This window comes from Natator depressus, chromosome 1 (assembly GCF_965152275.1).
Source record: "Natator depressus isolate rNatDep1 chromosome 1, rNatDep2.hap1, whole genome shotgun sequence".
Taxonomy (NCBI): domain Eukaryota; kingdom Metazoa; phylum Chordata; order Testudines; family Cheloniidae; genus Natator; species Natator depressus.
In genome coordinates this window covers 271797445-271814918 of record NC_134234.1, presented here as the reverse complement: position 1 = coordinate 271814918, position 17474 = coordinate 271797445, and the positions used below count along the sequence as shown (strand labels likewise).

Genomic DNA, 17474 nt, shown 5'->3' with positions numbered 1-17474 from the left:
CCCTTCTCAATCATCATTTATGGCAGTATCGATCCTGTCTCTATACAACATTGTTTTCAGAAGTACTACCCCCAACTGGCACTTGAGAAATAATACTGTAGATTAGGTAACACTGGAACGGATTCACTGTTTCAAAACTCCTAAAAGAATCAGCCTCTGGAGGCAAGCTGGGAATGATGTTGCACTGCAGTAGAGCTATGATACAAAGAGGAACCAGCAAGGAGTCTACTTCCATTTCAGGCCATCTTTAGTGCTGAGAAGAAAAATGGAAACATAAGAACCATAGATTTTTGGTTTTAGTTCTGCATAAATGGTTACGTCGTGAACCTTTAAATCCACACCTCCAAGTGTGAATATTACATAGGCCTAATCCTGCTCCCATTGAAGCCAATTGAAATTTTGGAATTGAGTTCAGTGAGAGCATATGGGAAAGTTGACACAGTGGTTGTGATTCAAGCTATTTACCTTGTTTAGAATCTGACAGAGAAAGGAATCATATTAACTGTTTTCATTGGAATCCACTTGTATATCCCGCCTTGTTGTTGCAAAGCACTGCACTGTGCCATATGAGAATGTGTTATTTTACATCATCTCATTATACATCATGTATCACTGCTGTTAACTTCTAACTCATTCAGTCATGCAGGGATCACAAATGAAGACATCAGATGTGATTATTCAGTGGTGTCAATTCTGCCAAGACTGGTATAACATTTCAAAATGCAGGCTGGTTGTATTTGCAGATAAGGTGTCTAACCATGTTCCCTTTTACAGTTTTTCAAGGTGAAGCACTTTAATTTTGATTTTATTTTTAATCCAGTAAAGAAAAGGATCTTCATTTGCTTTCTTAAAAAAACAAAACATTAACTGTGCCTAACACAACAGAATACTGGGTGAATGCTAAAACAGATCAAATCAGATCAGACTGATATAAAAACAATACATTCATATAGCACCTTAGTGAAGTCTCTTCATTCGAGAATATACAGTACAAGGAATAAACAATGATATGGTGTAGCCAGCCAACTACTTTCACTTGGGCTTATAGAGTAAACTGCAGCAAATTAAGGCTAGATTATTTCTCCTTACTCATATTAAGTAGTAGTTTGCTCCTCAACTGGTCCCAGTCAAAGGGATTACCCACTATGAATAAGGATGGAAAAAACTGACTCTTAGTAAAGAAAAAAAAAGCCCACGGGCATTACATTTTAAGAAGTCTATTTTCCCTTTGATGCACATATGCAACTCCAAGTAATGCCAATGGAATGATACATATATGCCCAGTGAAGAATAGATCCATTAGTATGCAGGCTACAGTATCATATTTAAAAAATGGTTTTACATTTCCATTTCACTACAAGGGAACTGGACATTTGATCCATGAATGAACACAAGAAATACACAATAACTAAAACATAGAAACACCTGTACTCACCAGTGAATAGAACTGTGTGAAACTACCAATTATTTGCTTCATCAGCAGTCACTGGTAAAAAAAGAAAATCCAGTACTTTGGGGCATGTTGGTGAAAATCCACAAATATGATTAAAAGTGTCCTTTTTGCTAAGAAATAGCTTTTCTTGCAGCATGCATAGAAAAACGCTAACTTTTGAAAAACGCTTATTCTTGTAAATTTGTTCCAGGGGGAAAAAAATCAACATTTTCACATTAAAAAAAAAACCCAGGTATAAAATTTGCCAGTCACGGTGAAATTTATCTGGATGCATAGGGACAGCATTAGTCTCACATAAGGCATGAAAATAGGCTATAAATGGGATTTAAGTGATGGGAGGGACCTTGTGCCATTCCTCTGCACTGGGGTGAATTTCACCCCCTGAAATTGTTGTCACAACTATAAAATAGTTTGTTTTTCAGTAAACACAGCGACATGTGCTTTTTTTCCAGCTGCATTAATGGTAAGATTTTTCTGGGGGCATGGGGGTGGGGGGAGGCACAGCTCAATAAATGATTTTAAAAATATTTACCATTTGTAGTTTAAAAATAGCAATTAAATTATTTCAGGTTTGTGCAGAGAACATTTAATTTATTCTAAAACATTCAAATTGAATATCATTTTGGTTGCATGGACATTTTAAGCCTTGGGATTGTGTTTACTATCTGTGCTAATTCAAAATGTATTTGTTTTGGAAACAGCACATTTATATATAACCAGGCAGCTAGTTTCTACATCAGTTTTCAGATGTTCAGTGCTCCTTATTGAAATTTCTTTGTCACTAATGGTAAATGAAGCAAAAAAGAATTTATTGTGTGTTTAAAGGAGTTTTAGGGTTGACCATAAAATTAGCTGGTTACCATAGAAAATAATTTAACATATAAATAGCAAGTCTCTCATGTATATTTAGATAAGAATTGGTTTAAGCTTAGTGGGTATTTTTAATTTAGCTAAACTGCAGTGAGGTCTAAAGTTGAACTGCCAAACTGTATTTAAAATATCGTGTTTTCACAGAGATTAGAGTTCTGGGTAAGTATTAAGAAACAAGAGAAACAAAGACTCTTCTCTTTGGGAAGGGGACACTTTTGTGTACTTTGTAAAGGTATTTACTAGACCATCTATTTTAAAGTACATTGCTGCTGTAAGTAGGGATTTGCCAAACCTGCATCTGAATTTAGTAGGATTTATGAATCAGGAAAAGCAATTAGATTGCTGCTTCTTGTAGACCTGTGAATAATCTGCCCTTATGAAATAACCACGTCAGGCTTGCTAGGATGCAGAGTACAATATTTAGTTCACTTCGACTTGGAGTTTTTGGTCAGTACAGGCATTCTTGCAATTTAATCCTTACCTCCTAGATTCAGCTGAAACCAGGACATGCAATTTGATGATTACCACAATATTCATGAGACTAGTAATATAGTGTTCATCTCTGCTGCTATTGATATACTTGTATAGTTCCCAGTATCATTAAAGAAAGTTTTTGGAATGTCTTAAAGAATAATAAGATCTCCTATATATTTTGGTAATCCAGATGTGACTATATATAATATGTATTGTATACATATGGGGGTCTGATTCTGTGGAGTATTAAAGCTCACAACTGCCTCTGAAATCAATAGGAATGGAGGACAATCAGCCCCTGTCAGTAAGTGCTCAGCACCTCAAAGGAACAGGTCCAGATAGTATATAAATATATAGACCAACACATCATCTGGGGAAAGATGGCTCCTAAGACAATTTATTCAGCATTGAAAAATCTGAAAAAAATTCAAAACTAACTTGGCAAAGTATTTACTTCTCAAACATCCAGCAAAACCAGGATTCTTGTTTTTGCAAAAGGTGGGAAATGTTTCACACAGCACTATTGCAGAGACATCAACCAGGGAAGATCAGTGATCACCTTCAGCCTCTACTGTTGAACCTTATAGATCTTTCATTTGCATCGGATGGGAGATGGACGTCTAAACCAGTGGTGGGCAACCTGAGGCCTGCGGGTCACATGTGGCCCATTAAGGTAATCTGATTGCTTCCCACCGCTCCCATTGGCCAGGAATGGTGAACTGCGGCCACTGGGAGCTGTGGAGAGCCATGCCTGAGGATGTTCAAAGTCAGCAAAATGTCTCACGGCCGACAATCAGATTACTCTGACGGGCTGCAGGTTGTCCACCACTGATCTAAACACTGAGTACAAAACTCTTCTCTCAGACCATACGGTAGTGCTCAGCTTTGTGCAGTTCTCCAACTGACATCACTGGGATCTCTGAATGTGCTGGAAGACCAGAATATTAAAAATGAAAACTACTTTCAAGCAAATCTGAAAGGATAATTTTGTCCTTAAAGCTCAGGGGCTGATCCTGCAGTAATTATTCAAACAAAACTCCCATTGACTGTGTGACTGCTTGAATAAGGATTGCAGGGTTGGGCCCTAAGTGACATAAAATACAACTGGTGAAATATTTCAATGACAGGACCCTGGTAGAAGGACAAAGCATATTTGTTGAGACAGGATAGAGGATCCAATTAAATATTTTTACAGTATTGTCATGTCAGATTTATAACTGTACATGTATTTTCATTTAAAATCAATCACAATGTTTAACCATACTGTTTTCTTACAGTGATCAAATAAAATTGCAAGCTCCATTAACAGACTTTCATTATCACAACTGTCTTTCAAACAAATACACCACCAACTATTGTACAAATGTACTACCATCTGATTATTAATTTATATGTGGATATGATGGAGTCAAATTTCATCTGACAACATACTGGTCAAAGCCTACAAAACTTCTGAATAATGGAAAAGCATTGGGTTTGTTTTTAGTACAGCAGTTCTTCCCAAAGGAGAAATTAAAATAAAAGAGAGAGGTTTCTGAATCTTAAGTGATGGATGAGAACATGTTTACATTTCCTATAAAATTCAAACATTCCAACAAACTAGTGTTTGTATATTGCCTGGCGGACTAGTACAAAATAAATTGCTTTTGCTTGTTTTATGATTTCCCCAGATTTCCAGTGTCAGTAGTAAATAATTGGAAGTAAGTCAGTCTCCTTGGGGAATGACACCAGTTGGGACCCAACCGATGGCATTCACTCCACCATGAAAGAAGGAGGACCAGCTTCAGTAATTTTGCCTTATTGATTTGGTGGCTGAGAAGTCCAAATGCTAATGCTCCTAATGATCAGCCATTCCTTTTGACTTTTGGTAACAAGTATTCTCATGCAGTTAATATCAAACAGAACTTTGTGTTCCACATCTGTCATTTCAAAATTTCCATTTTTGAACTCCCCTAGTCTCAAGTAAGTAGTGCATTGCCTCCCTTTTTTGCTCCCTACAATCTTTTCCCCAACTTCCAGGGCTCCGTGATGCAAGATGTCATTTTGACGGTCTTCTGTTCCAGTGATAACTTTAATTTTATTGATTTTAATAGGCTTTTCAAATACAATCACATAGAGATCTCCAGTAGAAGGAGCTTTCCCCCAGAAGTACTCATCAATGCTGCTGTAAGCCTTGCTTGCCTCGTAGTTTTCAAATACATTTATGTTGGTGTGAAGATTTGCGGGTGGGTTGTCAGGGATGTCAAATGAATCCTCTTCAAAGTCGTCATCCTTTAGCTTGTTCTCAGCTCCTTTGTAGGATGAATAATATCCCATGTGCTGGAACAGAGATGGCTTAAAGCGGATGACGTCCTTTTGAGCTAACAATCCACGGAAATGGATTAGCAGCCAATCACAAGGCATTTCCTGGTAAAACATCAGCAAAAAATGAGCCAGGCGTGGGAGGTCATGGGAGTGGTATAGCTTTCCAATATAGCCCAGTTTGGAAAACTCCAGAGTCACCCAATAGGAACCTTCTCGTGAGGTAATTACTTTCTTAACAGCAGTCAAGAAGTTTTTAGAGCATCGAACATCATCTTCTAGCATGACATAATACTCAGAAAGATTAGCACAAAAGTTAAGCAGGAAAGCATAATCTACATTTTGTTTGGATCGGAACTTCACACGGTCTTCTGGGTCATTGTAATTTCTCTTAAGGCCATCCAGTACTGGATAGTACTCCTCAGGGGCATGGATAACCATTAACCTGCCAGCAATGATGTGATGAGCAAATTTCTGTGAAATATCCTGGACCATCCCTTCACACCAGGATGAGTTGAAATCTGCTAGGTGAACCACCACCGTAATTTCCTTCAGTTCCTCATAACTTGACTGCTCAAATATGGACTTGATCGTCTCAAGCAAATAATTCCCCTTTTTCCGTTTGACTGAGGATAGTCCAATTGTAAGATATCCTGTGCAGAAGAAAATTCAGACAGAAAGATTAACTGAACATGAATCAGGCTTTGAAAATCATATAGCAACAAAGCTAACCTCCAGGCCTGTAGTGTATTAAATAAACCTTCTGAATGATGAAGTCTGGGATGTTTGATATGTAAACATATTAAGCTGTATGCCACAAAGACTGTTCTATGCTTTTCAATGAAAGAAGAATTGTATTGTAAGCAATTTGACATATGGAGACTATCGAATTAAACATTAGTTTCCTAACTGCAAGAAGTGTTGTGAAATGGACTAAAGCCAAAGTGATGTGTGCATATGTGCCTATTAGAAAAAAAGAAATATATATAGACAATATTAAAGCTATAAAGAAATGGGATTGAAAAGTTACGGCTCACAAATTGTTCTTAAGTCAAGCCATTATGAAAAATAGCACAAAAGTAAGAGTTAAAGAATAATTGCCTTGCTTTTAGCATTTTATGGTACTGTAACAAGCTTAATTACATTTATACATAGTTTTGAGGATTTCTAAGCTTTTCATGGATGATTTCTTCTAGCATTTTCAGTTTTTAAATATTTCCCAATACTCTCGTTTTTCCTTGTTAGAATTCCTATCACAAACTTCCTTTATATTTTCAGTAGGAAATAGACTGAAGATTGAATTTGAGACAAGTAATAGATTGAATTTGAGACAAGTGAATCAGATTTCACTTAAAAGTACAATACAGTTGACTACTGAATATTTGTATTTCTATAAGTCGTTTTTAGTGCATTTAAAATCTTTTGGGTGTGATTTGAAGCTCAGGTATGTGGCATGAATTGCCGCCTGTGGTATTTGGAAATAGTTTTTCTTGCCTACAGCATTAGCTGAGTTCTTTCAGATATTTGTTAACATGCACTCCAAATCTATTATTAGAATCTAGGTGTTTGGATGGAATGCAATCTCTGCTGGAATTGTGAGCAACTACACTTTTAAGAAAATCAGTTCATCCCCATATTTTCTGTACAAATAGATTCGTGTTAAAACTAGTATGCTTCATTTCCATTGGAGCTGACCAAAACTCTACATAAATATTTTGATTTGCAAAATTTTGCAGATCATGTTCTGATGAGGTGTCCTGTGGCCTTCCTCTAAACTGTCCACTCAAAATGGAGTTGTAGTGCAGTGTAGTACAAACGCCATCAGTCATCAGCACTGCCTACACAACCCCAAACATCTCAAACCTTATTTCAACTAACATTTACATTGTAACCCTGTCCTAGGAAGACCAACAACTCACAGATGTCTTATTTTCCTCTCGGTGCTTGATCTTATGCATTGGATGTATGCTTGGACTTCTCCATTCTGACCCTCATTTTCTTTGTTTGTGTGTGTGAAATGATTGATTTGGTGCTCCGAGGTGACCTGTCCAAAGCCAAATATTGGCATGTTTCAGTGTGAAGGTGAAAGTCTTGACTCCTGCCTAAAGTCAGAATATTAGAGAGATGAGGTGGGTGAGGCAATATCTTTTATTGAACCAACTGCATAAAGTCAGAATAACCAGACAATTTGGAACTGTCCTACCTGGGGCCTGAGTGTGGGAAAATCTGAGTGTGGGAAAATCCCCTCATTGCAGACTATAGTGCTGTGGCTCAGTCCCTCTATGGTCCCAGCTTATGGAATGACCTTCATGCCCTATATATGGGTGTTCCCAGCTATAGGATCCACATAAGTGAGGATTCAGTGGTTCAACCCATCTCAGTCCATGGAGATCCAGAAGTGCACCTGCATTGTTCCCTTACATCATCCCTGTGCAGAAGTACCATGGGAGATCTCTGGAACAGGCAGCATTGTGAATTTCACTGTAGGTGAAAGAGTTTTCACACAATTCTAAAATGAAATAATTAATTTCTGTAAAAAACATCTGAGGTAACATCTTACTTCATTTAATGAAAGTCAGATTCTGGTTACTTACTTTTCCTTGGCAAAGGTGTGCCAGCTAGATAGCGATAGGAAACATTTATAGATCCTGAGAAATTTGACAAGTCTTTAAAAGTGTGAACATAGCGCTCTGAATTAAGCTGGTGTGTGGCTGTTTCTCTGATTAATTGCTTGTCCCCTTCCTAGTAAGATGAAAAGAGACAGAATGAGAGAGAGAGAGAGAGCACATGGGAGGGGAAATACAGAGAGAAATATATTTGTGAATGCTGGCCAAACAGACAAGGGGGACAGACAAATTTCAAAGAATAAACTTTTTCAAAGTTAGTTTTCTAGAAAACATTTAAATGTCACCTCATTTTAAAAATCCATTACCTGAATATTATATATTTTTGGTTACAAGAAATCTACCATATAGTTTCAGATTAAGAGTAATTGGGAAAGAGGAAAAAGCCCTTTGGCACAGAAACACTGAAGATCTAGTTCTCTAAAAGAATTGAGAGCATTACAGTATTGCCAGAAAAGTGCTGCTATATTCAAGGTAGGACATAATCCCCCTTGACGGTACAGTGGGGAAGTGTTTAACTTTTATTTCTTTTTGTGATATTAGAAACTGTTGCAGGTGAAACATGAAATAATATTCTGAGACCAAAGGCAAGACTGTACCACTCTGGCACTTCCCTGAGAACGGACCATTCCTTCCCTAGATCCTTGATGTGCAGGGGAAGTGCACAGACTGTACTATGCTAAAGGATGCTGGTGCCTGCACCCACTGCATGCCCTGCCACCAAAGTAGACTGGTGCAGAGAAAGGATAGCGTTATGGCCCTGCCTCTTTCCCATCTCTCCCGTTTCTCTTTGAGTTGAGGGTCTCCATACCACTATGGCATACACAGTGCCCCACCCACACCATCTGTCTCTTAATGCTTAAGCAAAGAAGAAAATTTTCCATTGGAGCTGTGGTGCCATGGAGTTGAGGTTAGAGTTAGGAATGCTTTTGTAGTTCACATTGGGTGATGTTGCCCCTGAGAAGAGTAAGAAAATTATATGGCAGTTCCACATGTGTGCTTCAATACATTGATGCAAGACAAGTGACTTGAGCTTTGATTAAAAGAGAGCACTGTGCAATAAACAATAATATTGCTAACAAGAGCAGAAAGGAGAAAAAATAAACAACATTTATTTCAATGTTATTCAGGTTCACAATCAGGGATGTAAGAAACACATACAGAAACCTATCTTATGTTCACATTAAGTTCACTATTTTTCTTTTATTGAAGAAATAAATAATCCATTTATGAGTTGAGTCAGGTTCTCTTGGCTAACATCCAGACGCAGCTACCTGAACTGTTATGCTCTCTCGTTCTGCAAGATCTCCCTGGGTAATTTCTTTCTAGTGCTGCTAGGCTACCTTGCATTTACTGATAAGTTATGAAACAAAGCTTTATGTGTATCACTTTCCAGATTAGAATGTAGATCAATGGACTAGCTAGAGTCCATGCCCTGACCCCACGGGGTTGCCAAACAGATGTTCATACAGCTGATCCACTAGGCCTGCTGGCTACTCTGTCTCCTGATTTTTCTGTGGTGATCCTAGTTTTCAGGCATTAATCAGGAAAACAGTATGCACCAGAGTGGGAAGTAAGTGCAGGGGGAAGAAGCAGTCAGTCAGTAATATATACACTTTGTACTACATTTGCCCGACTTTGTGAGATTCCCTTAATTTTCCTGGGAGCTGAAGGAGTTAATTGGCTCTCAAGAGACACTTTGCTCTTCAGAGGATCCCCATATGCAATATTGTTATTACTTTTACAGAGCCTCCAAAGGGTACTTACATTTACAATAGAAATAAAAAGACACGGTCCCTTCTCCCTATCACTTACAACCTACAGTATATGCTTAAGGTCAGCATTGAACCAGGCACATTCCGAGTTTAAGTGAATTTAGTGTTCATGAAAGTTTCTGGATCCATTGATCAGCATCAGCACACACAGCTGCAATTTCAGCATTCCCACATTGCCCTGCCAATGTGTGTCAATGCTGCACATCACGTACATGAACTGTAGTTGTATCACTAAGGCTGCTTAAGCAAAGTTGTCTTTGCTGCACTATCCCCCAGTGGGCTCATGCCTTGAAATGGAGATTTCAGTTCCCACTTCAATACCCACAAGAGAGTCAACATTTTTACGCAGCAATAGTGAGTGGATTCTACTGGAGACATGCGAGAGACTCTGAATGAAATTTGAAAGCCCCCAAAATCAACATTTTTCACTTTTGGGGGGTGGAGGGGGAGGGGAAATGGTCTCTGTAAGGTGCTGGCTTGTCTCCAGCCCACAAAGACTCACTGCCACTCCAAGCCTCTCTTCCCAGGCATGGTTTTGTTTTCCAAACACAAAAACAGTCATGGCTCTTCAGCTCACCCTAGGCTACAGCTCCAAGGTTATTTCCCCCCTTGCCTCTTTCAGTCCTTCTTGCAAGGACTAAAATGTCCTTCCTTGCTTTTTTAGCTGAGTAACCCCCAGGTTTTCTCCCCAGCAGGTTCCCACTGGCTCCCCTCCCAGGGGTCTCCCTACTGCTCCTGTTCCCCCTTCCTTACTGACAACTTAGCACTACATAGCCCCAGGTGGTGCCTTGCCCTCTCAATTAGCAAAATTCTCTCTGTCTTCTTTGCAATTAAACACCCCTGGCTGACCAGATGACTGGTCTCAGGCTGCAGAACTCTAAAACGGCAGTGTAGATGTTCAGGCTCAGGCTGGAGCCCCAGTTCTGGGGTCCTTGCCCCTTGTGGATCTCCTGAGCATCTACACTGCGAATTTACAGCCCCGCAGCATGAGCCATATGAGCCCGAGTCCAATGGCACAGGCCAGGCCTGGGTGTTTAATTGCAATGTAGACATACCCATTGGGAGCAACTGTTCTGGCATAGGGGAGCGGGACCTGCTTCACTTAAAGGGGCCAGCCACACTTTCACAGTCCATGTTAATGAAAAATGCAAAGAATTTCACACTCAATGTGGGGGAGGGGGAATCATAGCCTTGTTCTCCATTGGGCTGGGTATCTGAGAAAGGTAGCTGGGGAAGGACTGAAGCCATGGGCATCATTCCCTCATCAGCTAACTTAAGGGCACTTTCCAGAGGCAGTGACTAGCAGGAGAGCCTCAGGCAGTGCTACTCCACACATATAAGGAGTCAGGGAGAGCCTTGCAGAAAGTTCCCGGTTCCCTACATGTGTTTTTTTCCTGCAAGGGAACTATTTGGCATATTATTTCTAAACTCCCACATTTAAACTGCTGATCTACTACCTTAGCAAAGAAAACATGAGATGGACCAGGGGAGCTGTCAAATGTGGTCAGGGATGTAGAAAATAAAATAAAATAAAATAACATAAAAAAGCCAACAGCCTAACACATTTGAAAAATGGTTGATGGACCATAAAGGTATCAGGAAATCTGGGAAAACTGTCAGGAGAAAGTAAAAGACTTGGCTGGGAGCTACATGAGCTCAAACATGTCAGATTTGTGATGAGAGAAATAATAAAAGGAAGTGAATGTAAAAAAAAAATAAGAATAAGACATTGCTGGAGTCGGCAAACAGGATTTAAAAAACGATTTAAGAAAAGGATTTAAAAAACGAACCAAAAAGATGCACTTTCAGAAGCATCTGGGGGGAATTTGAAGCAATTAGCAGAAGCAAGAGAAGCATCAGGGAGGGTGACACGGGGAGAAAATATGGCATGAGCCAGGTCAAATATTACCACAACTAAGAGACGATGAATAAATAAGTTACTGTACAAAATCTCAATGCAAACAATGTCACTAGAGGAAGCGATATATCAAAAAGTGGAGTGGCATACCAGAAAACAGGGATTCTCTTTTGGATTACTTGAAAATGAATTGGCTAGCAGTGATAATATAGTAATATCACTTTTTTAAAATCACTATTTCAATTTAGCATAAGTTTGATATTATTGAACATTGCCTATTAATGTCTTTGGCCCTGATATTGAAAATCCTTATATATTTATTATAACTTACTTGTATTACAATACTGACTACAGGCTGAGTGGGACTCCATTGTGCTAGTTTCATAGTAACAGACAAAAATGTACCCCACTCCCCCACTAATGTATGTTCTTAATATACAAGACAAAGAATGGGAGGAGAAACAGAGGTACGGAGGAGTAAAGTGACTTGTGATTTGTCCAAGCAGGTCAGTGGCAGACCTAGTAAGAGAAACCAGGTCTTCTGACTCCAAATCCAATACCCTGTCCCACAGATCATGCTGTTTCATGCTTATCTTTACTCATGTGACTGCAAGAGCTAGGCCTTAAACAGTTGTCTCCTTTCAGATGTTGTCCAACTCTCAATGTCCACACTACAATTAGTATGTCAGAAGTCATTTGACCTTAAATTGTGGCATATGTCCAGCACAAACTGTAGAGTTACATCACATTATCACTAGTTTAGTGATTGAAGCTACTGATTCAGGTGCTTTAGGAAATCCTACCTTTAAATCATAAGTTTACAACAGGTACCATGAAAACTTTGAGGTTCCCATCAATACCTTTCCACCTGCCAAAGGCCCAAATTTGGGACACATGGCATGACAGAGACTCAAAATGAGACACTGAAAAACAAATATTCATGCAAGAAAATGAAAATGATGTGGGATTAATTCCTGTTGTGTAATTGAGTCTTCTGTCACATTAGTTGTATGTGTAATGCCATGCCCCTGGGTGGGTCATTATCAGCAGGGACTGAACCTGGGTCTTTTAGTTCACACGATTACCTCAGACGTAAATAATTTTCAAGAATTAAAATGAGGAAAATCCAAACGTGTGCAGAATGGAGATAATTTTGTGACTAAAATGGCTAACATTCAAGAGGTATGGCTCCACACTGTGCTAGATACCTTACTTGTCATGTCTGCAGTGCTTCTTACATGGACAGTGGGAAATACTGTGATATATGTTACTTCTATAAGAAGAAAACATCAAGATGTTAATGGCACCCTCTCAGATATATATATATGTAATATGAGTCATTTTGAGGAGACTCATGAACAGCCCACTAAACCAGGAGAGTTGCAACTGTCATTTTGACTTCCAGCCATTTTCTAATTTGGCTGAGTACTTGTGGTACCTTGTACTCTGTGCTTGTTCCATGACCCCATTTCTTCCACCTAAGAAACTTACCAAGACATAACCATCTTCAATGTACAAGTTCATGAAGAGCAGGCAAATGACAAGGACTCCTAAGAATGATACTGCTGATCGTTTCCGTAAGCATCTCATTTTATCCAAATATTTCAAAGTGAGCTTCATGTGAAGAAAAACATATAGGGTCTCCTAGGAGAGAAAAACACAACATTACTAAATTCTTTGAATATGTATAGAACACAACCACTTAGAGACCAAATCACAGCCATTAGCATGTGCATTACTTCATGTATTTGAATTAGAGATGGCCATGAACTAAAAAACAAACCCCTAATTCAAACAGTCCCACATTTTCAGGGATTCTGAACCTGAAACCAGATTCCATGTTTGTGGCTCATATCCATGTCTAGTTTAAATCAGAAAGACCATTTCTCTTTAAGATACTGTCCATTACATTTTGTTAATTATTCAACCAAGTTTCACTCACTGACCTTATATATCAGGGTGGCCAACTTGAGCCTGAGAAGGAGCCAGAATTTACCAATGTAGATTGCCAAAGAGCCACAGTAATATGTCAGCAGCCCCACATCAGCTCCACCCGCCCGTTTCCCACCCACCGGAAATCCCGCTGATCAGCATCTCCTCCTCCCGCACCCCGCACCTCCCAATCAGCTGTTTTGTGGCATGCAGGAGGCTCTTGCAGGGGGGAGGAGCAAGGGCATGGCAGGCTCAGGGAAGGGGGCAGGAAAGGGTGGAGAGGGGGCAGCGTGTGGGGCAGAGCAGGGGGTTGAGCAGTGAGCACCCCCCGGCACACTGGAAAGTTCGCGTCTGTAGCTCCAGCCCCAGAGTCGGTGCCTATACAACGATCCACATATTAACTTCTGAAGAGCCACATGTGACTCTGGATCCACAGGTTGGCCACCCCTACTATATATGAACGTACTGTATGGGGCTGTGTTTTCTTAAATTGAGGCAAAGAATGGTCTATGCGTTGTTAAATTGCACATACAAAAATAAATATTGACATGCCAATAGACATCCAAGCTGATAGAAAATAGATCTAAGCATGTGTGGAAATTTGTCAAAGATTTTGCACATTCATTTTGAGAACTTTCAGGATGAATAACATAAAAAAAACCTGGAAGTGAAAATTACAATCCATATTTTCTCTGCTAAACTGATTAAACATATCAAACATTTTGAAGAATGACTCCACTAGATCCTAAATAATGTGAGACATACACACAAGGTATTAATAATAGCAAACAGTTCACCATCAACATTAGCCCATACCGACAAAAAGATGAGCTTTGGAATAAGGAAGTTATGTGTGTACGACAGACTTTTTAAACTCTTATAAGAATAAGAACAACATGATAAGATAAAACAAATAAGGAAATAAAAATGAGTGAATGTCAATATTCAATGAATGAGACACATCCACTACTCAAATCCAAAGTATCTAGGAAACCAGGTTAACCAGCTATGGGAGGATTACACCACCACCATTCCGGGTATAGGGGATATGGTGGAGGAACAGAGAGAACAGCTAGGCTGTTTCTATAACTTGGTGATCTTGAGCTGCTCAAATGGCCCAATGCGACTATATTTAGAGCATCACATTGTTTTCTCCCACCCTAATTATTTATGAAAACAAGTACCAGGACTCTACCAAATTTTGTCCCCAGAAAGTAACACAAAAAGGGCAATGTTTGTAATACCAGTAATTTGTTTTCCAGTGAAATATGCTGGAAAACAAATGGACTAGTAGATGAGTCTTTGGTAGAGATCATGGAGTATAGCTTATTTTTCCCTCTAGCAGGAAAACATTGCATTCTAACCTGGCTTTCCTATGCCTTTAATTATTCATTTTGTATTTACAGCTGATAATATTTTGCAGGCTTGTTTGTTTGTTTTGGAGCAGGCCAATATTTTGAAGACGAAAAAAATGCACAAAGTATTTTTTATAAACTTGAAATTTAGGTAAGAAAATGACATTGCAATTCCATCTTTATAGTTCATTGCATGTTAATATTCTACCACATGCTGAGAAATATATCTATCTGTATCATACATAGTTTCATTTCCATGCCTGGATAGCTTGCTTACTTTCATTCCAAATGAAATTACAAAGAAATGAGTCACAAAAGTAATAATTCTCATGCCGTTGACCCAGGCCTGAAAATATAGCAAAAATTTTTGTGCAGTACATGGGTTAGAGAATTCAAGAGAGGTTGGGGATAGTCCTAGGAACCTGGTGCAAAGTGATGAAGCAGTAAAGAAAGTGGGTTTTTGTTTCTGCCTTTTTCTCTTTTAAGAAATGCTACATCAGTAGACTGAGTACAGGAGGTAAGAAAATCCTGCCTGAATATGAAGTGATACACTGTTGATTAAATGATTGTATTGCCCTGCTTACAATTGGCAACTAGAATGTGTACAGTGACATGGTCTGTGGGTTCCCTCAAATTGTTATATGAGGATCCCTTAGCAATTTGGAGGGAAGTGACAGAAGCTCCACCAAAATTTTGCCCTTTTTATTAATAGTAGGTAATGTCATAATAATATACAAAAAGACTTTTCTAAAGTAGACATCACTTATAGATATTGAAGGGGATACACTGTCCCTTTCCTCAAAATTATTGTTTTTAAAGGGTGGGATGGGAATGAGAAATTCACAAATTCACATATGAATAGATTTAAACACAGTCTCTGTTCAGAATCTGGCAAGAGCTAGCCTGATTCTCAAAAGTTCAAGTATGTTTAAACACATGGATGTTAGAGATATCAGCAACTCCGGGGTCAAAATTTTAGATGGGGCAATGCACCTTCAAGCATTAAAGTGAAGTTTGCCTCTGAAAAATTATTGTACCAATGGCACCTTCTTACACACTAGGTTACTCTGTGAGTGCGCTCAGAGTCATATTTGCTGACCTGAGGTACAGCACTAAACATTTCCTGCTTTACTTCACATAGCCCTGCGCAGCCAACACAGCTATGAGCTGCAGATTCTGTTCCATATTGTGCATCATGGACATAATTATTTCCAGGCAGTCATCAGTCGATTATTTGTATCATTGGACTATCATAAATTGCAGACAATGGGGTTGCAGAAGTATAAGTGAAGGACTACAGAAATTTTATTAGTGGTGATGATGTGTAAGATGAGAAGCATGCAGCTTGTGTCAGAGCACAGGCTCAATTTGCAGGACAGGCTTTTAGAAGAAAACCTCCATATTTTTACTGGGCACATTTAATATGGAAATCATTATAACAATGAACATAACGGTTCATTGGCAAATAGTGTTCACAATAATTTGAAGGATACAACAAAGTACATTTTCAAGAATTTTGTTTGTACATAAGAGCCAGCTATAGATTCATACCAATTAAACAGACTGAAGAGAAGGATGCCACAGTTATGGCTTAACAAATTTATCATATACAATATGTTCTCCAGACAATGTGCTGACACTTGCTCTTACAAACACTAGATGGCAGGATGCACACACATTTGCTGTCAGATCAACATGCTTTGTTATCTGTATTTCTCCCAATCAGCTTATTATTAATGTATTGCTTTGTTTAGCATACTTACAGTATATGCTTTTAGGAAACATTCCCTGCATTTTCCCAGAACTGTTTCTTTGTTACAGTTTAATTTCCAGCTTCTAACACTGTATAGCTGAACACGGTGGAAGTGACATTTGTCAGAAGAAAACTTAATATTTGTTCCCGGCGTATGTGAATTCAGTCAGCCTCTTCTGAAAAAACAAAACAAAACAAAAACAGCCTTGGCTCTTTCCATAGTGACATGACAACAGGCTTTAAGACGTTTAAACATAATAAATAGTCACCATTACTAAAGCCAACAAAGGCTGAAGCCCTGATTTTTAAGAGGGCCTGAACTCAGCATCCAATGCCACAACCACTAGTTTGTATGTGTATTTTTTAGTACCTATGTGTTTACTTCTCCCCTTTTCATATGTAATTAGATAGACATCTAAGCTATATAAATGCAACTGCTTTTGAAATCAATCCTGAAGGATTTCATGTTCATTAATAAATGCATTTGTGAATTTTAATTTTCTTTTCTATTCTAAAGATGACTTGTGCTTGCCTGATTCTTTTTCTCTAGTCCCCATATCCCTGCTAAAGTTTACATCTGAATTTCTTCTTGATTTGTCAAAGTTTAGGCAGCATGAACAGGTGTCTTTTGACAATCTTAGTTCATTCTCTTTTCAGCTCTTTTGAGATACACAATCTCATGAAGTTACAGTGATGAAAAACTGCTCTTTATTGTAACTCTGGGAAATTGTGCAATAATACCGAGGTCAAGATTGATTTTCACATTCCAATTCTTCACTTTCTCTTACACAATCAATACAGCGAAGCACAAATTTAAGTATTACATGATTTAAAAAAAAACACCATCTTTTAAAAAGAGTCTCTTCTTTATGAGTCAAATCCTACTCCCAATGAAGTCAATGAAAATCTCAGACCTTTTTGGACACCTCTCAGCAACTTGTGCTCCATGATTTCTAAGGCCTAATCTCAACCCCCGTCATCCCTCTGTGTGGCCACATTACAGCCAGCTATGATCTAGCCTCAGCTAATCAATACAGCAAACAAGCTATCGACAGATGGTAAGTACAATGATGTAGCAG

The 17474-nt window shown here is 38.8% G+C and overlaps 1 protein-coding gene across 5 annotated transcripts in view; it reads right to left on the bottom strand.

The window, feature by feature from the left end:
* Positions 1-818: 818 nt before the first annotated feature.
* MGAT4C (MGAT4 family member C) overlaps positions 819-17474 on the bottom strand; it is a 663620-nt gene continuing 646964 nt past the window's right edge. For all 5 annotated transcript variants that reach the window (XM_074941941.1, XM_074941943.1, XM_074941940.1 and 2 more), the window contains 4 exons: positions 16406-16571; positions 12847-12999; positions 7693-7840; positions 819-5751 (listed from right to left, as the gene is read on the bottom strand). In XM_074941941.1, coding sequence (XP_074798042.1) covers positions 4595-5751; positions 7693-7840; positions 12847-12975 — 1434 coding nt within the window. In that variant the 5' untranslated portion in view covers positions 12976-12999; positions 16406-16571 and the 3' untranslated portion in view covers positions 819-4594. The remainder of the gene's footprint in view (positions 5752-7692; positions 7841-12846; positions 13000-16405; positions 16572-17474) is intronic.